Source organism: Sorex fumeus, unplaced genomic scaffold, assembly GCF_029834395.1.
Source record: "Sorex fumeus unplaced genomic scaffold, SorFum_2.1 ptg000061l, whole genome shotgun sequence".
In the NCBI taxonomy this organism is placed as follows: domain Eukaryota; kingdom Metazoa; phylum Chordata; class Mammalia; order Eulipotyphla; family Soricidae; genus Sorex; species Sorex fumeus.
The window spans coordinates 11311246-11336511 of NW_026606118.1; the positions used below are offsets into that span (position 1 = coordinate 11311246).

The 25266-nt window shown below is 40.8% G+C and overlaps 1 protein-coding gene across 4 annotated transcripts in view; it reads left to right on the plus strand.

Moving 5' to 3' along the window:
* Positions 1-25266, plus strand: part of SYNE1 (spectrin repeat containing nuclear envelope protein 1) — a 566819-nt gene that overhangs the window by 67793 nt on the left and 473760 nt on the right. For all 4 annotated transcript variants that reach the window (XM_056125930.1, XM_056125931.1, XM_056125932.1 and 1 more), the window contains exon 2: positions 18267-18328. In XM_056125930.1, coding sequence (XP_055981905.1) covers positions 18267-18328 — 62 coding nt within the window. The remainder of the gene's footprint in view (positions 1-18266; positions 18329-25266) is intronic.

The window sequence follows — 25266 nt, forward strand, 5'->3', positions numbered from 1 at the left end:
GACCCTAAAAGAAAAAAGCTAAAAGATGTGGAAGAGAAATCATTCTGTGGATGTGTGCACATCCAGTGCCCTAGACAGCTGGTGAGATTTAGGTTTCTTTTATTTTCTGTTGAAGTGAGCATGCAGGGTTGAAGTTGGCTGGGTGAGTGTGGAAAAGGTCAAACTGAATATTAGTGACCCAGATATTCCTAGGAAAGTGACTTCTTAGTTTGTAGTTCAGGAAGATGTGGAACATCTATAACTTTGCTTGGAGGTACTGAATCTTTATTAGTCTAACTATGTCATGTTATCACAGGACAAGAGGCCAAGACTGGGTTTGTGTCTGGCACTTATATGCTGAGACTATTTCTGAAACCAGATAGTTTCATCTGTGGGTTGGGGTTGAGATCCGTAGACACTCAGGTCCTTTCAGGAACAGATGAAGTGCAAATATCTCCCATGTTTTGAATGTTCATATATTTTTACCAAAATTCTTATCTCATTTCCTGATTTATCTAAGGGAACGAATCCCACGATGGCCACCATGATGGGTTCACTTTCATGACAGCCACAAATGATGTTTTTATGGAAAGCCCCAATGATGTGTTGGTCTTGCAGCAGCTGTGCTTGAGGTGGAGGCTCTTAGCTATGAGTGGGACCCCTCGGGGCTCAGTCTGAGGAACTGCAGGTACTGTATTCATTGCAGAATGTCTGCTTTTTGAATGTGTGTGCCATTTGGTATGATTTCCTAGGTATTACTACCTTAAAATTTTTTCTTTTGGTTTTTGGACCACATCTGGCATTGTTCAGGGGTCATTCCAGGTGGGGGTCAAGGATATGTGGAAGATCAAACCTGGGTTGGCTGCATGCAAGGCAAGTATGCTAACCATTGTACTATCTTTCTGGCCCCCAGGAGATATTTTTAAAATATTTTCAAATTTTTATTGAATCATCATGATATACAGTTACCAAACTTTCATGTTTGAGTTTCAGTCATACAATGATCTAACACCCATCCCTCCACCATTTTCTACCACCAATGTCCTCAGTATCCCCCCCCTGCCAATCCCATCCCTCCCCTTGCCTCTATGGCAGACAATTTCCCCTATACTTTCTCTCTACTTTAGGGCATTACGGTTTGCAACAAAGATATTGAAAGACTATCATATTTGGTCCTTTATCTACTTTAAACACAACATTTCCCATCCTTAGTAATTCTTCCAACCGTCATTGACTTAGTAGACTCTTCTCTATTCCAGTTGCCTTCTCTTCTAGCTCATGAGTCAGCCTTCCAATTATGGAGCAATATTCCAGGCCTTTGTGTCCACTGACCTTGGGTGTCGGTCTCATATTATGTTATTTTATATCTGTGAGGTATTTTTTAAAATAGGCATCACACCTACTGGTGCTGGATGGCCACTGGAGTTACACTTGATGGTGCTCTGGGTGTGTATGGATTCCAAATGACCACACTCAGGGCCTCTCATATACTAAATATGTATTTTTATTCCACGTGAGCCATCTTCCAGCTCTCAGAGGTTATTTTAGGGATTCTGGAGTGCTCAATTTTTTTCCCATATAAATTAATCATAATTGCTTCTTCATTTTTTTCCTCTTATAGCTTATGAAGCATTTCATAGGCAAACTCTGCTTTCAGATAGTGGTGGAAATGTGTCTGAAATTATTCTGGAAGTCTCAGTGAGCAATTTGGATACAAGATTGTGAAGGGATTTAGGGCGCAGGCTTTGGAGAAAAGCTGATTCATGCTCTGCTTTTGAGTGTGTGTGTCCCCTTTAGTACCTTGATTTTCCTTGATAGTCTTGGTTTGTTTTTGTTTCAGTTTGGGACCCACACCCAGTGGTGCTCAGGGCTTACTCTGGGCTCTGTTCTCAGGGATCATTCATGGTGGGGTTGGGGGAACCATGTGGGTTGCTGGGGAATAAAACCTGGGCTGGCCACAAACAAGGCAAGCACCCTACAATAGAAGATTGCTTTGGTGCAATCTTGGTTTTCTCACATTACGGACTTATGATACCTGTTTACTTTGACATTGCAAAATTTAAGCCAAAACATATGTTAATAGATTATTTGCACCATGCAGCTTTATTATTGCTGCATAATGTTATTCAAACTATACCTGCCACATGATAGGTTCAAAATAGAGGGTATTTATTGTTCTCAAAAATAAAAATAAGACTGTGAAAATAGTATGGTGGGTTGGACACTTGCCTTGCATGCAGTTGACCCAGGTCAACTGTGAGCACCATATATGGTTTCCTCAAGAACAACCAGGAGTGACCTCTGAGCACAGAACCAGGAGTAATCCTGAGAACAGGCAGATATGGACAAAAACCAAAAAAAAAAAGTGAATAAAATTACTGTACTGCTGTACAAATAAACTTAAACCTTTATGCTTGGTTGATACTGAGAAATCCATTTGTGCCACTCACCAGCTGCTGTCACATCATTCAGAGGACCTTCCTTCCCAACAGAGGTCACAAAAGTCACCCCAGTCTGCAGCTCAGAAAGCTACAGCACCATCTGGTGATGTGTGCGTGACTGAACATCCAACGTGGCTCTTCCAAGAGGCTAATTGAACATTCTGAGCCGGGCCTGAATTTGCCTACAATAGGGATTTCCAGCATATGTTAGTCAAATTCTGCGATTGGATCTTATTTTTCAGTTTTATGCTCTTCAGTTCTTGTTTTTATCATTTCATCTCTATTGCAAATTTCATCTCTGTTTTGGATTTCAGTGTTAAAATGATAACAGTCAGTGTCATTTTAGGGAGATGTGCAGGCTATAAAATTGAAGATAAGTGAGATACTACCCAGTTATTGTATTTGTCTTGGATATTGGTAAAAATGTAAGACAGAGGGGCTAGAGAGAGCTAATCCAGGTTTGATCACCAGTATTTTGTATGATCCCCTGAGCACTGTTGGGAGTGATTCCTGAGTGCAGAGTAGGAGTAACCAGTGAGCATTTCTGAGTATGGCCCAAATCCCAAATATATATATTTAATAGATTTAATATATTTCTTGTCCTCATTTTATAAAATAAAAATTTCATATATATATATATATGTTGGAACGATAGCACAGCAGGTAGGGCATCTGCCTTGCATGCGGCCAGCCCAGGTTTGATTCCTCCACCCCTCTTGGAGAGCCTAGCAAGCGACTGAATGTATCTCACCAGCACGGCAAAGCCTGGCAAGTTACCTGTTACGTATTCAATATGCCAAAAATAGTAACAAGTCTCACAATTTGTTATGAGATGTTACTGGTGCCCCCTCGAGCAAATTGATAAACAACAGGAGGACAATGACAGTGATATATACACACACACACACACACACACACACATATATATATATACATATATATATATATATATATATATATATAGTGCTGGAGCAATAGCATAGCGGGTAAGGCATTTGCCTTGCACACGGCCAACCTGGGTTCGATTCCTCTGCCCCTCTTGGAGAGTCTGGCAAGCAACCGAGAGTATTCTGCTCACATAGCAAAGCCTGGAAAGCTACCCATGATGTATTGGATATGTTAATCACAGTAACAACAAGTCTCTCAATGGTGACGTTACTGGTGCCCGCTGGAGCAAATCAATGAACAACGGGAGGACAGTGCTACAGTGCTACATATATATTCCATTTTTTCTAATATATATTTTAAAAAAGAAATTTTATCTCACAAAATAAAGCTAAAAAATATATCAGCAATAATTTAAAGTACATATATCCCAAAACATTGTAATCCTAACTATAAGGCAGAGGGCAATTCTTTAATGCAGATGACTATACTTTGCAGACACTAGCTAACTAGGAGTTGTTTATTTGGGAGAATAGTGTATTTTTCAACAGCATAGATTAAATATTGTATATACACTTTTTGCATGTTGGTCCACTGTCCTTTCTCCCACCTAAAATAAAACACTGTAATTTGAAACCTAGTATTGTTGTACAACTTCATGTGAAAATAAATTGTTTGTAAGAACATAGTATTTTAGGAGGAAATTTTCCAATAACCTGCTCTCCATCTGCTGTGGTGGTTTGCTAACATGTCACAACAGGAAAAGATTTCAGAGTTGAGAAGCCTCTTGCAAGACCAGGAGACAAGCCATTTTGTACATTAGGTAACTGCAGGTGACAAGTTCACCCTTGAATTGGGGGCAGTAAAGAAGTCTTCTAGAGGCTTCTTTACTTCCTAAGAGGAAATAATGCTTCCCTAAGAAATTCAGTTCTCCCTTTTTTACTTATCAGGAGCTTTTTATCTAGTAGCTACCTTTTTTTCTATTTATCTGTTTGTTTTTTGGTTCACACCCAGTGGTCTCTGTCTCTGTCACTGTCCTCCCGTTGTTCATCGATTAACTCGAGCAGGCCCAGTAACATTGTGAGACTTGTTGTTACTGTGCTTGGCATATCGAATACATCACGGGTCGCTTGCCAGACTTTGCCGTAAGGGCGAGATACTCTCAGTAGCTTGCCGCGCTCTCCGAGTACTCAGGGACTACTCCTAAGTGTGCACTCAGGAATTACTCCTGGCAGTGCTTGGGGATTTGGGATATCGGAGATTCAACCCGGGTTGGCTGTGTGCAAGGCAAACACCCTCCTTTTTGTATTATTGCTCCGACCCCTATTGGTTGCTTTTAGATACAAGGGCATATCAGGAAAAATATTAGCGGTCAAAGCAGCATTTTGCCTTTTGCTCCTGCCCTAGCATGGGTTCGGGGCCAACTTCCTTTGTCTCTGCATAACTCCATGCCAATTTTCCTTTCATCACTGTGAAAATTCTTCTTCATTAGACTTCACCTTCTCCGTGCCACTGATAGGACTTTGTTCTGATGGTCCAGAACTTGGCTGACTCTGGGTTCTTTGTGACGCTTTTGCTCCTGCTCTGAAAAGGATGCAGATCATTGGCACAGTTCCCTCTCGGCTGTCAGGGCAGGCTGAGGGCCCACAGGAGCAGCCCCAGCTGAATCACTTATTGAATATGTGACCAACCCATCAGCCACTGGATCAAATCTGATCAGAGGAGTCGGCTTCCAAAATTTTAAACATGTTTCCTTAACTCTCCGGCACTCCTTTTAGTTTCTGGATTTCTTCTTTTCCTTGTCATTGGGGTTACACACAGCATATTCCTGGCTCTGTGCTCAGGAGTCACTCCTGGTGGTATTTGAGAGACCGTAGTCAACACCGGGGACTGAACCCCAGAGTTGGCCTTGTGCAAGGCCAGCAACTAGTCCCCTGTATTATTTCTCCAATTCCTCCAGTTTAGAAACATCTGGTATATTTCTTTTTTTTAAATTTTTATTAGTGAAACACCATGAGGTACAGTTGTAGACTTACATATTTTTGTGCTTGGGTTTCAGTTATACAATGATCAAGTCCCATCCCTCCACCAGTGCCCATTCTCCACCACCACTAATTCCAGTGTCCCTCCCAGTGTCCCAGAGAGGCAAAAATGTATAGTCGAAGTGACATCTGCACTTGTTTGTTCATTGCAGCACTCTTTACAATAGCCAGAATCTGGAGAAAACCTTAGTGCCCGAGAACAGATGACTGGTTAAAGAAACTTTGGTACATCTACACAATGTACTTGAGTACTATGTAGCTGTTAGAAAGGATGAAGTCATGAAATTTACATACAAGTGGTACTACATGGAAAGTATCATGCTAAGCGAAATATTTCTTAATCATTACCTGCTTGTGTTTCCTCGTTTATATCTTGCCTACGTCCTCTATTTGGCTAGATATACTTCTGCATTTAAAAACATGAGTAAATTCAAATATTGTAAAGAAAGAAGATACTACTTTAACTAAATTACTATATGAGCACCCTCTTTAACAAATTTCATTCAAACTGGAGAAACATTCAAGTCATAGGGGGAAAGCCCGCCAAAATCATACCATTTTTTGGCTTTTACTTAGAACTAGAAGGTATTGCAGAAAAACACCAGTGTGAATTATCAGTGAACTCTTGCTATTTTCAGTGTCCAGGTAGAGTCGTTGTTTCTTTTCTCACTATGAATGGTGATCAGTGCTCTGCAGTGTGCAGCTTGTCCATTTTGTTTCGGTTTTGTACATACAGTCCTTTAAAAGAAGGTCTAGGCTTTGTTTTCAAATTCAGAATCTTCTGGAACTTAGTCCTTGTGATATATATGGCATGCCATATATATCACTCTCAGTCAAGGACTGTGGCTGCTCTTTGTAAACAAAGATTTGTGCATTTGCAAAGTATGACTGTTAAATATTTAGTGGGTGAGAGATGTTTATGAGTAGTCTTCTTGATTCAGGTGAAGCTTTCTCTTTTCCCCATCAGATGATGCAGTGCTTAGAATAATAGCCAAGCAATTCAAATGCCCAACTACAGATGAATGGATCAAGAAGTTGTTAGGGCTAGAGAGATAGTACAGAAGGTAAGGCATTTGCCTTACTTACGGCTGGCCCAAACTTGGTGCCTGGAACACCACATGGTCCCCTGAACCCTGCTAGGAGTGATCCCTGAGCAGAGCAAGTAGGACTCCCTGAGCACCGCTGGGTGTGGCCCCCAAGCAAACCAAAAATTGTTATATATACTGATAACTGGAATACAATGCAGATTAAGTAAGAACAAAATCATGCAATTTCAGCAACATGGGTGAAACCAGAGGATATCATGCCTAGTGAAATCAGTAAGGAGGAAAGGATAGATACAAAATGATCTCTTTCAGATGTGAGACTTAAAGATACATAGCAAGTTAGCAACAGTGGGCCAAAGGCAACACAATAGGAGAACTGACCCAGACAACTGAGTTTATAAGGGGGGCTGGAGCAGGGATTGAAAGGGAGAGGCAGTGGGGTCCTTGGTCCTTGAAGGAGGGAGATGGGTATCCTGGTGATTTGTGTGATTTTGGACATATGTACACATTAAACCACCATAAACAATAATGTAAATCACAGTACCTCGAGCAATAATTTATTTTTAAAGTGATGAAGTAGAGGCATGTTTAGGCATCATCATTCACTGATAATGCTGTTGACTCCAGGGCCCTGGGCCCCATTTATGCATAATTAAAAATCTTCATGAGTTCTTTCTCCTTTCATCTCTAAAATCTTGACAGGACAACAGCCTGAAACATTTTCTGACCTATTTTCCTTGAAAAGTCAGACACATTTTATATACTTTCCCAAACAAATATATTCAGATCATCTTAACTATTTATTTAAACATATTTGGATAACTGATATATGCTGTATAATTTTTCTGCTTTTCTAGAGATAAAATTAAACTTTGATTAGCTCATACAATGTTGGAGTTGCCCACATCCCAGTGTGGGATGTGTAATTCCTTTCTTTTGTGGGAGTATCCCACTCTCTCATCTCTTTTCCATCCCATACTTCCTAAATAAAACTATTACTTGAAAAAATACATTTAAAAGTTGAGTTGTTATAAATAATGGCTCAGATCTAAATTAAAGTAATAGTAAGGTATTGGAGATAATTAACTATTTTTGCTCTATTTTTCTAAGAGTTATAACAGTTAAATAAAAACAAACTTCTGTTTTGAGTATCTTAAATACCTTAGGGTATTTCATTCATATTTTAAAAAAAAGCATGTAGTCTACTTTCAGCATGCTTCTCCCATCCTGGGAAAGTAGACTATAGACCAAACATGATTGCCACTCAATGCCTCTCTTGCAAACCACAGCACCCAAAAGGATAGAGAGAGAACAAAAGGAAATGGCCTGCTACAGAGGCAGGGTGGGATGGGGGGATGGAGGGTGGGAGGGATACTGGGACCCGTGGTGGTGGAAAATGGGCACTGGTGGAGGGATGGGTACTCAATCATTGTATAACTGAAACTCAAGCACAAACATTTGTAAGTCTATAACTGTACCTCATGGTGTTTCACTAATTAAAAATAAATAAATAAATAAATAAATAAATAAAATAAACCATGTAACTTGTTACAACTGGTACTACATGGAAAATATCATGCTAAGTGAAAAAAGTCAGAAAGAGAGGGACAAGCATAGAAAGATTTGCATTCATCTGGGGAATATAAAGTAACAAAATAGGAGACTAACATCTTAGAATAGTCGAGATAAGTTACGGGAGGTTTACTCCATGGCTTGAAGGCCAGCTGCACATGCTAGGGGAAAGGGCAGCTCAGACAGAGAAGGGAACACCAAGTAAAGGGTGTTGGGAGGATCCTCCCAGGATGGGAGATGCATGCTGAAAGTAGACTATAGAGAGAACATGTTTGCCACTCAATGCCTCTTTGCAAACCTCAGCAACTAAAAAGAGAGAGAGAACAAAAGGGAATGCCTTGTCACAGATGCGGGATGGGATGGGGGTATGGGAGGGGTGGGAGGGATACTGGGATCAGTGGTGGTGGAGAATGGGCACTAGTGGAGGGATGGGTACTCGATCATTGTATAACTGAAGCCCAAGTACAAAAACTTGTAAGGTCAACAACTCTACCTCATGGTGTTTCACTAATTAAAAAAAAAGTCATGTAACTTGTATGTAATCTTTTAGCAAAGACCTATGCTTACTTCCTTTTGGCACTTCCTACATGTATGTATATCTGTGTATTATATGTAATGGTAAAAAATTGCTGTCTAAATAAACATATACAACATAGGAATAGACCAAGATGGTAAAGACTTTTGGGAGTAGTTAGCTAGACAATAATTTAAATACATGTAAATTTCAGATGTTCATAACAGCTTATTTGCAGTGCCATGCAAGGATGCCAATGACATCATTAATCTAGTTACTCTCCACCAGGATGATGCTTCTTCCCAAAAATGCCTTGGCAGCATCAGAGACATTTTTAATTGTCACAAGTTTGGGCAAGTGGAATGTTGCTGTCACCTAAAGTGTGAATGGTAGGGATGCAGCTAAACATCCAATCATGCCCAGGAGAGCTTAACATAGGGCAGGTTTATCCTGCCCAAAGGCCAGTGCTGCTCACTGGACCTTCTGAAATGCTGAAGAAACAAGAGCACTGGATTAGTCTCATCTCATGCATTCAACTAAATACAAGATGCTACTAAATTTTGCTGCTGTCATATTAATAAAACAGAACTGATTACTGGTTTTATATACAAAAGAAACACCTTTTTTTCTGCAGAGGGAAGGGTTTGGGGGTCACATCTAATAATGGTCTGTGTTTTGGGGGTGCTTCCGGTTGTTGAATCAAACGTGGATAGGCCACATGCTTTAACCCCTTTACTATCTCTCTGGCTCCTGCAAATTAAAAATGTCTTAGGAGAACTATGTATTTACAGATACTTGCTTGAAAAAAATGCAGCATGATTTAAAACTCTCAACATAAGACCAAACTCCTGGAAGTTGTCTTTGCTCATTTTGTATTTGCCTCACGTCCTCTAGAGGATACTAACCTCTTCTTTCTGTACTCTTCCAGTAATCTGTTCTAGGTTAGGCAGAGTAATTTTGTCCTGTCATTTGACACTTTTTTTCTTTTCTAATCTGATGAGTACATCAAAGGCCCAGGAGATAACCAAGCCTAGAATCTTCCTGTTGTAGAAAAATGTGGATTCTGTAATGTATATGTGCAATACAAATGCACACCTTCATTTTAGCTATAACTTTCTCTGTAACATAACATTCAAAGCTCAGTGATTTAAAATAATTCAGTGTTTCCAACACCCAAAAGGAGAGAGAACATAGGGGATTGCCCTGCCACAGAGGCAGGGGGGGATGGGGGTATGGGGGTGGGGGGGATATTATCCATGGTGGTGGGAAATGGGCACTGGTGGAGGGATGGGTATCTGATCATTGTATAATCAAACCCAAGCACAAAAAATTGTAAATCTACAACTGTACCTCATGGTGTTTCACTAATAACAAAAATTAAAAAAATAATTCAGTGTTTCTAATGAAATGGGGGTTGACTGGTTAGTTTATAAATAAATATGAATTTTTAAGGATACATATACAAAGTATTATACTAGACAGTGAGTTACCGTGTGGATAAAATAATAGGAAAAATGCTTTCATTCTAAGATAAATCTGTAATTGGGTATATGTAGGAGAATGGAATAGGAAATTAATTGATGCTTCAACTTTGAAAACTTAGAAAGTGCCCAGTTAGTCATGTAACTTCACTGATAAAATGAGTTCATCTATATGCTTAGTTGAACTAGAAGCTCCAAAATACCATCATTCCCCTGTCTGGGAGCTGGTCCTGACTATAGGATAGGGAATTTTAATGCTTCTCTTTTAATTAGACAAAATTCCTTCATAACGATTTTAGTTAGCCATCTAAAACAGTGAAAACAGAAACTTTAAAACTTCTTAATCCCTAGAGTTGGATGATGTAAAGTTGCTTCTGCTGTATTATTGATCAAAGCATGCATGATACAGGATCCAATTCAAAGAGAGGAAAAATCACTTCTCCTCTTAATTGGAGGAAGAAGGACAAAGTGACATTGGATAAGATGCATAATTTAAAATCTGTCTTCTGGTCGTTGGTATCACTAACATGTTGTTAGAGGTTGAGCCTTAGAGGTTGAGCCTTCTGTGCTTATATATGTGTGTGTGTGTGTGTATATATATATATGTATATATATATATACATATATATCTGTAAAAAAATTCCCTCTAAGATTTATTGCCTTCTACTTTGAACCCCATCAAGTGTGGTGTGGTACTCTTGGAGTATGGATAGAGTGTGTGGTATGATGTTTCCAGGAATAGGATCACTCATGGGTGAGGCTAGGCCCAAGCATATGGAGAGCAACCATGAGCATGTCGTTGGTTGAGTTCTGGAGATTTTTGGCTGCTGGGGCTGGGTCTTTTGGGGTAGGGAGGACTCTCACCTGCCCCTCTCCAGGATGCCCCAAGTGAAACAGGCTGGCACGTGGTCTGTTGGCATGGTTATGGTGAGTGTCATGTTATGCTCCCTTTTAGGAGAGAAGGACATGCCTATTTTTTACTTTTAGGTTTAATTTAAAAATCAAAGTATTTGTAACACTGTCCTCCCATTGTTCATCAAGTTGCTCTAGCAGGCCCAGTGAAGTCTCCACTGTGAGACTTGTTGTTACTGTGTTTGGCATATTGAATACGTCATGGGGTGCTTGCCAGGCTTTGCCGTGCGGGCGAGATACTCTCGGTAGCTTGCTGGGCTCTCTGAGAGGGGCGGAGGAATCGAACCTGGCTTGGGCGGGCCGGCTACGCACAAGGAAAATGCATTTGTGTAACCCTGAATTGTTTTTTCATTGTTTTGAGTTGTTATTTCTTGACACTGAAATGGACAGTATACCTTAGGCTCTACTCATGTATAAAAAAGTTAATGGTGCTTTATAAGTGGAACTGATTTTTCTGATCTCAAGACAAATATTTTCTTAAGACAAATATTTTGATGGAAGCTATTTATTTGACTACTAACGTCATTGCCTTGTATTTTGGAAGATTGTAAAATGATTCTTTGGAAATTTTTCTTTCTTCTGGTGCGAGGTCTCAAACTCAGGACCTCACACATGCGAAGCAAAGATTGCTACTGAACCACATCTCTGATTTTGGTTTTGGTTTTCTTGATCAATAAAAAATTTTTATTGATGCAAAAACATCTGCATCAAAAATGTTGAAAATTACTATTATAGATAATTATATATGGTGGTATGATTTTAAAAGTAGCATATTACATGTTTCATAATAACATTTGTAGTTAGTTGAAATACATGATTTATTTATGTTATCACTGTCCTTAAAGGGAGTAATGATAATCTGAAAAATAAAAAAAAAGTTCCTCAGACCTAGTGCAGAACTACATGATATTCAACTATTTGTGTCAGATAGTAGCTTCAGTCTTAACAACTCTATAAAAGTATTCAAAGCCTTTCTTTTTGATACTGCATATTAATAGAGACATTAAGCATTTCTAGGCCTAGGAATTTAATATTTTTCTCTTTATATATATGGGCTATAGCGATAGCACAGTGGGTAGGGCATTTGCCTTCCACGTGGCCGACCCGGACGACCTGGGTTCAATTCCTCTGCCCCTCTTGGAGAGCCTGGCAAGCTACCGAGAGTATCTTACCCTCACAGCAAAGCCTGGCAAGCTACTCATGACATATTTGATATGCCAATCACAGTAACAACAAGTCTCACAATGGAGATGTTACTGGGCCTACTCGAGCAAATTGATGAACAACGGGAGGACAGTGCCACAGTGCTATTTATATATATTTTGTTTCAGATAAAAATAAATGTTGATATGCCAGACACAGTAACAACAAAAGTCTCCAATGGAGATGTTACTGGGCCCGCTCAAGCAAATCGACGATCAACGGGAGGGCCTTTACTTACTTTTACTTAAAAATAAATGTTACATATATACGCATGTAGGATGTGCTATATCACTCAGAAATAAGCCTTGTAGATGAATTTGTTAAATACATCAAACTGTGCCAATTTCAGTTACTGTTAGCATTTTTAAATACCATCTGTTCATGGGCTATTGGAACACATTTTCATGTTGTCATGTTATTTATAAGCTAGTGACCATAGAAATCTGCGTCATTGTTTTATAAATGATGGGTATGGGAATTCTCATTCTATGTGATAGGAGAAAGTGCAGTTCAAATTTTTCCAGAACAGATTTCCATGATGGATTGAAGGTCCCAGATATTATAGCTCACCATTTCCTGAGATCTCTGTGTCTCCAAGTTACAAGACAGTTTCACCTGAACACACCCCAGATGTCAGAAATGAGCAAGTCACTGTGACTGTGACTCATCAGGGAGAGAACTGTTGGGCTGTAGTCAAGTTCCAGATTCTTAGTAATCAAATATAATTGGCCTAAGTGGAGTTCTGTTTTAGCACGTGGGATGATCTTATCTTGAAATGACCAGATACAGAAGAAAAGCATCAGTGAGCTGAGAAACAGGGTAGTAGAATATGAGCCCACTTGTTCCTGTATTTCATTCTACTCATTTCTACTGAGGGATATTACCTTGGAATATGAAAATTGCTTCCAACATTTCCCAGGGCCAGATGTGTACAAGAGCCTTCCTCTAGAGGCATGCTGAAGATCAGTGGTTAACTCCCGACATCTGTAGGATCAACTGAGTTTTGATTTTTTTTTTTATTTGCTTGTTTGTCTGGGAGCCACACCTGGCAACGATCAGGGGTTACTCCTGGGTTTGTACTCAGAAATTACTCCTGGTGGTGCTTTGAGACCCTGTGGGATACTGGGGATTGAACCCAGGTTGGCCTTATACAAGGCAAGTGTTGAACCCTCTGCACTATTGCTCTGCCCCCCTGAGTTTGAAAGAGAATCACCAATGGAAACTCATGGATGAAGTACCTACAGAATTCACCAATAGTTCTCTCTTCCCTGTGTGTGAGGGACACACACACACACACACACACACACACACACACACACACACACACGACAGACCTTTCGAAGGGAATCACATTAAGGAGAAGGGAGTTGGGGTAGCATCTGCTCAGTACTATTCAGCAAAACCCAGCCTTCCTGGGGCCCTGTGCAGAACCCTTTCTGTGGAGGTGTTATATCTAGCTTGCTCAGATTTTTTTGTCTTCAGGAAGTCAAGTCTAAAAGCAGAGAACTGGAGATGAGCTGACCAAATTCAGTAGAGTCTTTATTTGAGAAAATGAAAAGAAGATTTGAGAAGCTGGGGCCTGGGATATCCTTAAGTAAAACCTCTTTGTATATGCTTTTGACTTTTAAGAATGAGTGAGCACTGCATTGAGCTTTAGGCACGTAAGGTGGAAAGATCAAAGGGGCAGGGGAAGAGCAGGATATGTAAATGAATATCTGTGCACAATAAATTTGCATTGGACTTCAGTTTTCATAATCTTCTCTTGAACCAGAAGATCTTGTCTTTTATTTCCTTGTTAGTCTTGTTGATACAAACTGAGAAGGCAACGTTAGCTCCTGTCCCATTGTTTCCTCTGATTCTACTGCTGATAGATCCCTTGTGGTCTTCTTTTGCATCTCATCCTGGTAGAACTCCCTAGAACTGCAGTTACCACTTTAATATGCGCTGGAAATAAGTTCCCAAGTGCGAACCTGCTTTCAGGTTCTTCTCCTTTCCACTGTAACCCTGTACTTCCATCAGAATATATATCATGGTTTCTCCCGGGTGTGATATTATTATGCCTTTGTCCTGTTCAAAACCATTGAATGCTCTTTGTTGTTTATGAAAAGGAGACTAAACTCCATAGCATGTTTGAGAAGTTTGAATGACCTCATTCTTGCCCATTTTTCAGGTTCACCTCAAGTTTCATCTTTGCCCTTCTCTGCTTTATAATCCAACTGTAACAAGTTTGCATCACATTAATGTCATTAATGTCACATTAATATATCATGCTAAACTTGCAAACAATTGTGTTTCTTATTTTGGAGTTTTGGAGCCACACTCAGGGCTAACTTCTGGCTTTGCACTAAGGAAGTATTCCTGGTGGGTTTGGAGGACCATATGGGTTGCCTGGGATTGAACCCAGGTCGGCTATGCGCAAGGCAAGCGCCCTTCCCACCCACTGTTCTGGCCACAACTGTTTTTTTTTCCTTTATAAATTTGCTCCCTGCAAAATTACACTTATCAGCTAACTTTTGCTTTAGTGAAAACTCTTTTATTTACTTATTTAGTTAGTTTTTTAGTTTCTTGGGACTGTCCAGCCTGTGTAGTTATCTTGCAGGAGAATTGTCCTGTGTTTGTGTTCACTTAGCATTTTATTTCTCCTTCCATTACAGAAATTAACACATTGCTTTGAAAAAAATAGTCATACCCATCTTTTTCACTGTATTACCAGTTCCTTGGATCAGGATCTGTTATATAGTCTGCAGCACTTCCTTCGCCAATTTGTTCATTTCTTTCTTTGAAGAAATGTGTTTTACTGGGTGGGCACACCCAACAGTGCTCTGGGGTTAATTTATGGCTCTGTCCTCAGGGATGACACTGGGCAGTCACTCAAGGGATCATATGTGGTACCAGAATCTAACAGTATTTGTCATATAGGTATACACATTGGGAACAAACTTAGTGTGTTCATGGGTTTATATTATACTCAAATGTTCTGAGCTCAGTGGGGGTTGATTTCTAGGAATCAATTATAGTTCTCCAGATTTCTATTTCAACTTTAGCTGAAAGGGAGCGATAGCACAGCGGGTAGGGCGTTTGCCTTACAAGCGGCCAACATGGCCGACCCGAGTTCGATTCCTCCGCCCCTCTCGGAGAGCCCGGCAAGCTACCAAGAGTATTCGATATGCCAGACACAGTAACAACAAAGTCTCCAATGGAGACGTTACTGGGCCCGCTCGAGCAAATCGACGATCAACGGGAGGGCCTTTACCTTTTCAAAGTTTATATAGTGTTTAATGAGTATCATCTTGTGAGCAATAAAATTATAGCTTTTCCTCACAACATCTGTTCTACAATAAGCTCTTGGTACTCAGATCAGTTGGAGGAATAAAATTCACCTTTTCTTTGAAAGGTATTAGACTCTGTGCTTTCTCTTTATTTTTTCACTGGAAAGCTGTTTTACTTTTCTCTTGCTAAGTCCCACCAATGGATAGCCATTGAAAACAACGTGAATCTTGGATTTTGCAGCTTCTGTGACTGAGTCCAGACACAGCATCAATGGTTTCTGCACAGGCTCCTCACCCGCCCAGAGTCCCCAAGTCAGCCAGCCAAAGAAGTGACTTTCCAACTCATTCCAGTTCTTTTTTTTTTCAAAAAATATTTTATTAGTGAGACACCATGAGGTACAGTTGTAGATTTACAAATTTTTGTGCTTGGGTTTCAATTATACAATGATCAAATACCCATCCCTCCACCAGTGCCCATTTCCCACCACCACGGATCCCAGTATCCCTCCCACCCCCCATCCTCCCCCATCCCACCCTACCTCTGTGGCAGGGCATTCCCTTTTGTTCTCTCTCTCCTTTTGGGTGTTGTGGTTTGCAAAAGAGACAATGAGTAGCAATCATGTTTGGTCTATAGTCTACTTTCAACATACTTCTCCCATCCTGGGAGGATCCTCCCAACACCCTTTATTTGGTGCTCCCTTCTCTATCTGAGCTCCCTTTTCCCCTAGCATGTGTGGCTGTCCTCCAAGCCATGGAGCAAAATTCCTGGTATGAATCTTGGCCATTCTGGGTGCTAGTCTCCTATTTTGTTACTTTATGTTCCCCAGATGAATGCAATCTTTCTATGTCTATCCCTCTCTTTCGGACTCATTTCACTTAACATGATACTTTCCATGTAGTACCACTTGTATGTAAATTTCATGACTTCCTCTTTTCTAACAGCTACATAGTACTCCATTGTGTAAATGTACCAAAGTTTCTTTAACCAGTCATCTGTTCTCATTCTGGTTCTTGTGGAAGGCATTCCCCTGGGAGTATAGGACTGGTAACTTCAGGCTGCATCTGGAGGCTTCCTTCTCTCCTGGAGAAGCCTGCCATTCCCTGCCTGGAGCCCTGTCCGAGAAGTGCAGCCCAGGGCTATTTGCTTCTCCAAGGCAGGTGGAGATTTATTTCTCTCTCCCATTAGCTCAGCTTCATGCTGCATAACGGGATGCAGGAGCCTGAAGCTCCATCTATAATATCTATAATAATGCCTACAAGAGGAGAGAGGGAGAGGGAGGGAGAGGGAGAAAGAGGGAGCGCCTGTATAAGCTGGAGGGGAGTGGTAGGAGGAAACTGGGGTCATTGGTGGTAGGAAATGGACACTAGTGAAGGGGCGGGTGTTGGAACATGGTGTGACTGAAACCGGATCATGAACAGCTTTGTAACTGTGTATCTCATGGTGATTCAATAAAACATAAATTATTGCATTGGGGTCACTGTCCTACTCGCTGCTTTGGGATAGGTCCCGGCGTGGTCTCCTGTTGGCTGCTGGACCTTGCTGTGTGGCTGGACTGCTCTCCAGTTCCCTGTGCGCTTGCTTGTCTCCTTGCTTGTCTGTCTTCCCCTTGAGATTGCTCATGGGAGAGAACAGTCCTGCTCCTCTCTCTGTATCCCTTTGCATCTAATGTGAAGTGGGGTACATTGTCCCTGTGAACTTTCTTTTTTTTAAAATAAGTTTTATTGGGCTGGAGCGCTAGCACAGCAGTAGGGCGTTTGCCTTGCACACAGCCAAGACGGCCGACCCGAATTCGATTCCTCTGCCCCTCTCGGAGAGCTTGGCAAGTTATCGAGATTATCTCGCATGGACGGCAGAGCCTGGCAAGCTGCCCATGACGTATTCGATATGCCAAACACAGTAACAAAGTCTCCAATGGAGACGTTACTGGGCCTGCGCGAGCAAATCGATGAACAACGGGAGGACAGTGACAGACAGTGACAGAAGTTTTATTGGATCACTGTGAGATAGTTACAAGCTTGCATGGTTGCATTTCAGTCACGCAATGCTCGAGCACCCACCCCTCCACCAGTGCACATTTTCCACCACCATTTTTCCCAGTGTCCCACCCGCCACCCACACCCCATCCCACCCCCTGCCTCTGTGGCAGCTACCATCCTTCTTACTCTTTCTCTAATTTGTGGCTTTATGATTTGCACTATACTAAGAGGTCATCCTGTTTGGTCTTTTCAGCGCACATCTCCCATCCTGGGGGATCCCTCCATAATCATTTACTTAGTGGTTCCTTCTCCTTCCCAACTGCCTTTTCTTCCAGCACATGGGGCCAGCTTCCAAACTGTGGTGCAATCCTCCTGGCCCTTATCTCTACTGTCCTTAGGTGTTAGTCTCATATTATGTTACTTTATATTCCACAAATGAGTGCAGTTATTCTAGGTCTGTCCCTCTTTTTCTGGTCCCTGTGAACTTTCTATCCAAAAGTACCCCCCAAACTAGAGCTTTATAGAGGGGTGGTTGGTGAACTTTTAGTAAATGAGGTAAATATAGGGTTAACATATTGTAACTGTTAAAGGATTTGGTGATTATTTTATTTGTTAGTTTGCATGCAATACCTGGTGGTGCTCTGGAGCTACTCTCAGCTTTGTGCTCAGGGATTGTCCCTGGCAGTATTCAGGGGACCACATGGTACCTAGACTCAGAACAAATCTAGGTCTATCTCTTTGGTCCCTGGTGATAATTGTAAAGTAAAGTTTGATGAATGTATTTGAAGTTGTACAAAACCATTCAGACAGAAATTTTTAAAAAATGAATTAAAAAACCCCTAATTTTTAAAATTACTTCTGGAATTGTGTAATCGAGTTTCTTTAATAGTATGAATTCCTGATGTGTTCTTTGGTCTAACCAAATTGTTGCTTTTTCTTTTCTAGATGAGCAAGAGATAGTCCAAAAACGCACTTTCACAAAATGGATCAACTCTCATCTGGCTAAGGTAAAGGAGAAACTCAGAGTTCTAAGTTCACTTTGAGACAATAAATAACTACAAGCACTGTCTAGAGGGATGCTATTATCTTTATTACTAATCAGTGACATTGACAATCTTATCAATTTAATTGTCACCAAACTGTGACATTTGTTAACAATGCTTCTGGGAACAAATAAATACAGTCAAGCTTACGTACCTCATGTCTGCAGCAGGTGATGGAACAAATATCTGAGCACATTTAGAGGATCCCTTTGCTGAGATACCTTCAGTGAGCAATGTTTGGTCAAGAACGTCCCCAACACTTTTTTACAGTTCAGAGCATGTGTCAGGGATGTAGCCCAATGGTATAACACATGCCTCACCTGTGTCAAGTCCTGCATTCAGTCACATACCCGCACTGTCTGTCTCTGTCTCTGTCTTGGTCTCTCTCTCACACTTTGTCTGTTTCTCTCATAAATTTACAGTTCAAAGTGTGGCAATCTGTTACCATTTAACTTATTAACTCTCTATTGACTTTCTATTTGAGACAAGATGGAAAGCAAAATACTTTCCTAGGACTGGAAAAGGTTGTATTCCAGCAGAGATGAGAACAGTTTGTCAGGATTCAGGACAAATTGAGGAGATTTCTCCCACAGTCTCTTTCCAACAGTCCTCTGGGGAGAAGGAAATTCTCTAAGTGACTGTACCCAAAATCTGCCCTTTGAAAAATTTAACAAATGCTTTTGGGGGCTCATTCTTAACATCTAGAAAAGTGTCACTAACCCTCTGTTTACATTATAGGATGACTAGCTATTGATAGAAGGGTTTATTTTCCCAAAAATGAAATATTTATTATTTATTTGTATTCAAAACATATTAAATGTCAATGTTAAGTTTTCATAACCTTATTACAGAGTAAAAAAATCGAAAACTATCTACATAATCTCAAAGGAACTACCCCTGACATATTGCTTACCACATTCTTCTTCACATCGACAAAAATAATTTATAAGATATTTTGCTGTCTTTTTTATACAGTGTATCTTCCCATGTCAGATACAGAGCTATGAAGTTATTTCAGTGGCTGAATAATATTTTCTTATTGTAAATAAAAATGTCATGTCAATTATAAGATATACATTAGCCCGGAACCTTCTCATGACCTTTTTAAGTGGGTTTTAATTGTTTCATATTATAAAAATATAGAGGGAGAGACCTTATGCACATATGTCTTTGGAGCAGCAGTGTGGATTTTTTCTTCTTAGGATAAATTACCAAAACTAGGTGGAATCAACATATAAACATTATTTAATATTTATTAAATAATTATTTAATTATTTAATTATCTAATTAATATCATTTTGTTTTTTGTTTGGAGACCATACCTGGTGATGCTCAGAGGTTACTCCTGGTGGTTCCTGGGGGACCATAACATGCCTGAGACAGAATCTAGGTTGTCCACGTGCAAGGCGAATGCCCTGCCAGCTGGACTATCTAGTCTATTGCCTGTTTATCATGCACTTTATGATGAGAAGGGCTTTAAAAAATTCTCTAACAATTTAAAGTGAATAGTATTTTTTGTTCTGGTGAAAGTGATTTGTAATTAATTTTTAATGTTTATTTTTAAATAGGGATTGAGTAGCAGTGAATTTTATCTTATTTTATTTTATTTTTTGCTTTTTTGGGTCACGTCCGGCGTTTCACAGGGGTTACTCCTGGCTCATGCACTCAGGAATTACTCTGGGAGGTGCTCAGGGGACCATATGGGATGCTGGGAATCGAACCCAGGTTGGCTGCTTGCAGTGCAAGTGCCCTACCCACTGTGCTTATCGCTCTAGCCCCCGTGATTTTATTTTAAAAGTAGGATTTCTGCACCTACTGGATACTTGAAGGAAAACTGAATGTGGGTCTCGTGTTACAGCCCAGGAAGGACCCTAGAGGCCCAGGCCTTTCATTTTCATATTTGCTTCTATCATGACCTGGAATTATCCCCCCTATTTGGGTGATAATTAGCTTGTATGTCCTTTCCTGCCCTCCTTCCCAGGCCTACCTGCTATTCCCATGCAGTTACCAGGGGCGGATTCTGGAGAGCAGCTCGGTCCTGTGGGAGGTCATTTCTGAGTACTAGTGGGTGGGTAGTCACTGCTGGTCACTGCTCCCCAAAGTCCAGTCCTCTGACCCAGGCCCGCCCCTGTCCCTCCTGCTTTAGCTGTGGTAGAGAGCTCTTCCAGAACCTTCTGTAGTGTCAGTGAAGCAGCTCTGAAATTACTTTGTACTATTCCTCTCTCTTGGGCTGGAGTGATAGCACAGCGGTAGGGCATTTGCCTTACAAGCGGCCAACATGGCTGACCCGAGTTCGATTCCTCTGCCCCTCTTGGAGAGCCCAACAAGCTACCGAGAGTATCTCGCCTGCACGGCAGAGCCTGGCAAGCTACCCGTGATGTATTCGATGTGCCAAACATAGTAACAAGTCTCACAATGGAGACATTACTGGGCCCGCTCGAAAAAACCGATGAACAACGGGAGGACGGTGACCGTGATTCCTCTCTCATCTTCTAACAACATGTAAAGTATTTCTGTGTATGTGTGGTTTGTTTTGCTTTTGGGGGGGCTCACACTCATAGCAGTGTGGATGTGTTAACTCCTTATCCAAGATTCCCCTCGGTGATGCTCAGGGGAGCATGATACGGTAGACACAGAACCGAGGCTCCAGCTTCGCAACTTGAGGCATCTTCCTGGACGAGTAGTTAAGTATTTCAGATATATATCAATTCTTAGATTTTTTTTCACAATTGCAAATGACTCCAGGCACAAAGATGGGTATCCTACAGAAGTGGTTAACAAAACAGTGAGAGCAAAAGATCTTGCTCTTCTGTTTCATTAGACCAGTAAAGATGTCCCATGGCAAAAAATGGAAATGATGATGAATTTTTGACAATGTACTTAGCACTTTGCTGGTTATTTGATACCATGCATCTCTGTTTGCCTGGTGGCTCTGAGATTTCGATCTAGATAAATCCCAAGTCCCTGGATGCTGGAAGGATACTCCAGTGGGGAAGGTGTTTACCTGGCATGTGGCTGACTAAGCACTACTCCTGGGATCCTATGTGGTTTCCCAATCTCTCCAGAAGTGACCCCTGAGCACAGAGCCAGGAGTTAGCCCTGAGTACTGCCGAGGGTGTGGCCCCCAAACAAACAAACAAACAAACAAACAAACAAAGGAACTTGAAATTCATAAGTTTTTTTCTACCTTGCACATATTTGTAGCATTGATACCATTGTGAATGATTCAGGAAATTATTCAGGGTATAGCTGCTTAATTGGATACAGAATATTTTGTTCTTTTCTTTCCTCCTTTGTGATTGTGATTCTGGTTCTTCCTCTCTTCATGGGTCATTTAGAAAATTGAAAATGGAAGCAAAAGAATGAGAATCTGTACTAGTCATCCTGTGCTTATTTCTACCACCGTTGAGGTATATTGTCAAAAAGCCAAGTCCCACAAATTCATGAGAGAATATTTTCCCTTTCCAATTCACCTTACATTTGAAAAAAATATCCTGAACATCAAATCTGACCCCATTATCCTGCCTTGGCAGTTAGGTTTCAGGATTGCTGTAGAGTCAGTTTATGTCTCTCTTTGTTTCAGAACTGATCACACAGTTCCCTCCTCTCTCTCCCATCTTTAGAGTTTCCATTTCCAGATCTTTTTTATCATATCCCTCCCACTTCACTTCCTTCCTTACCATCTCGCTCTCCCCATCCCACCTCCTCCTCCTCTGCCCTCGTCCTTACCCACTTTGTACTGTCAGCCTTAATCTCCCAACCTCATCTTAGATGCTTGTTATTGATAAGTACTTAATCCCTGAAAGCTACCTCATGTAATTTAATGTAAAGCTTGTATTTATAATAGCATTTCTGGGATATACTAGCATGAGTGAAACTTCTATTGTTAGCTATGTGCATCATCAGGTTTGTGATTTTCCTCCTAGATGGTCACAACAACTTACATTTTTACAAAGAAAATAAGATGCTTCCCCACATCCTTAAAATTTAGAACTTTCTCTCAGGTTATATATTTTAACTATGGTGTAGTCATAGGTTCATAAATAAGATATATTTATAGTCATAGGTTCATAGACTGTATTTTCTCTGATTATGTTTTATAAATTTTCCAATGCATATTTAAATTTTCCTTACTCTATGCATTTTAAAATATATTATTGTTTCAGTGTGGGGTGCTGACTGAGCCACATCCAGCAGTGCTTGGGGGTGACTCCCCCTTATGCTTGGGGGAGCTCCCAGTGGTTTTGAGGGGTGAGTGGAGGAGGGCGCAGTGTAGAGGTTAGGGCGTATGTCTAGCATAGGGTCAGTTCCCGCATCACATGGCCACCAGCACATGGGTGTGACATTACAGTGAGGGGTGTGGAACACTCCCTACCAGGGGACTAGCTCTTTAGCCCCAGATCTCTGCCTTTGGAAAACATTTATTGATGTTTAACTTATTTGTTAACAAGTGTTGATACTTCCGGTTTTTGTGTCGTGTACAGTGTCACTTCATCTCGCCACCAAAATATCCAAGAGTCTCCATTAATGCCCTTGTGTTCCTTCCTGTTCACCTCATTATTGTCCTCACTCACTAATCTGGAGACCCCTCCCGACCTGTGAACCTTCCCCCTCTCCTGCCAAATTGTATACACAGTTCTCTAATCCAGGCCCAGGGTGTGTCATCATTTGAAATCGTCTCTACCCTTGGTTTGTTTCTCTATCTACTACGTATGAATGAGGTTGTTCCCTTTCTTTATAGGGAAACTTGGTGAATCAAAATTTATACTGGATAATAGAAGAAAATGTTAGTAAATTAAGGAATCTGTTTATGAAAATTAAATTTTCTTTCATTTTTATTTTCAGTAAGACACCATAGTACATTTGTGCCACAAATATAGTTTCAATTATTGCATGCCCTGAATATTCTATATTCTGCCCAAATAGCCTATAGAGTTCTCAATTCATGCTGTGTAGTTGAAGTATCTGTGTAAATCAATGATCTGGTGGCAATCGCTATAACTTGTGATAGAGAAATTATAAAGTAGGTCTTTATACATAGTGTAGGAATAGACTTAATATGTGTTGCCTTCTTAGCGTGATATTTAAAATGAAGCCAACTCCTAATGACTATTTTATGCTCATTGACTATATTTTTATGTAGAAGTTTGACAGTGGTTAACTTTCATAAAGAATACCTTGAGTTGTTTTTTGTTAATACACTAATTTCTCATCTTAATATGGTAGATTGAAAACTATTTTTAAAGGAGCGATAGCCCAGCGGGTAGGGGGTTTGCCTTGCACATAGCCAACCCAGCTGACCCAGGTTCGATTCCTCCGCCCCTCTTGGAGAGCCTGGCAAGCTACCGAGAGTATCTCGCCTGCACAGCAAAGCCTGACAAGGTATCCGGTGACGTTTTCAATGTGCCAAACACAGTAACAACAAGTCTCACAATGGAGACGTTACTGGACCCGCTCAAGGAAATCGATGAACAGTGGGAGAACAGTACTTCAGTTCCTTCCATACATGAGATTGAATTTAGTCTTTATCCCCTTTAAGTAGGAGTTAGACATAGTGATTTACAACTAACCAATACACTAAAGTGAAAGTGAAATCTTGTGTTTCACAAATTACTAAAAAATCTCCCTACCCTATTTTCATCCCCATTTACATCTCTGTTTCTGTCTATAACCTATCCTTATAAAATCACATATGGCCTATACACCCTTCCCAGCACAACCTCATTGAGGGAAAATTGACATATGATCACAAATTTAAATGGACATATGCTCCATCCCTGTGCTGATGGAGTATACTATTTCTACTACTGGGGTTGTTTTCTGAAGTTTCACATGAGGTCCAACAGATTCATTAAAATAAAAGATTTTGAAATAGACACTACCTCCATTACCCAGCTGCCGCCACACTCTAGGACGCTTTCCAGACACATAAGACACTAGATACCCATCTTCCGGAATTGCCGAACCATATTTAATAGGGTTCAAATATGGTAACACCTACGAGGGCGATTAGAGGTTGCCCAAAAAGCCTCTATCCCTCTCGGAAAGACTGGCAAGCTACTGAGAGTATTCCGCCCGCACAGAAGAGCTGGGCAAGCTATCCTTTGTGTATTCGATATGCCAAAACCAGTAACTACAATGGGTCTCATTCACCTGACCCTGAAGGCTTCACTGACATGGCAGAACTGAGAAGGATGAGAAAGGAGAGGCCGATAAAATCTCAAGGCCGAACTAGGCTGCCACAATGAAGGAAGACAAAAATGATCATCTGTACTTTCAATGCACGTACGCTAGCATCAGATGCATCCATCGAGGACATGATGGTACAAGCACGAATGATCAAGTACAACATCATTGGTCTGACCGAGACAAGAAGGCACGAATCTCACCATGCCGTTTTTGACACTGGAGAAGAATTGTTCCTCGGAACATGTGATAAAAGAGGTATTGGAGGTGTCGGTGTCCTTGTCAACACAAACTTGGCAATGAGCATGGATTCATTTGAATGCCTAACAACCCAAATCGGACGTTTACATTTAAATAGATGTGGCTCACTGCTGGCAGTTTTTATCTTCGTCGTTGTCTACGCACCAACATCCCATTATGATGAAAGAGAAATCGAGAAGTTCTACATGAAGCTGGAGAAGTTCTATAAAGAAGACCATACCTTCTACAAGATCATTGTGGGCGATTTTAATGCCAAGATAAGACGGAGAAGATCAGCTGAAGAATTTCACATCGGGACCCATGGCCTAAAATAGAACGAACAGGGTTAGAGACTGTCTGAGTTCATCATGTCAACCAAGACCATTCATGGTAACTCACAGTTCCAGAAGGCAGAATCTAAACTTTGGAGATGGGTGTCTTTTGGTGGATGATTCCACAACGAAATAGACCACATC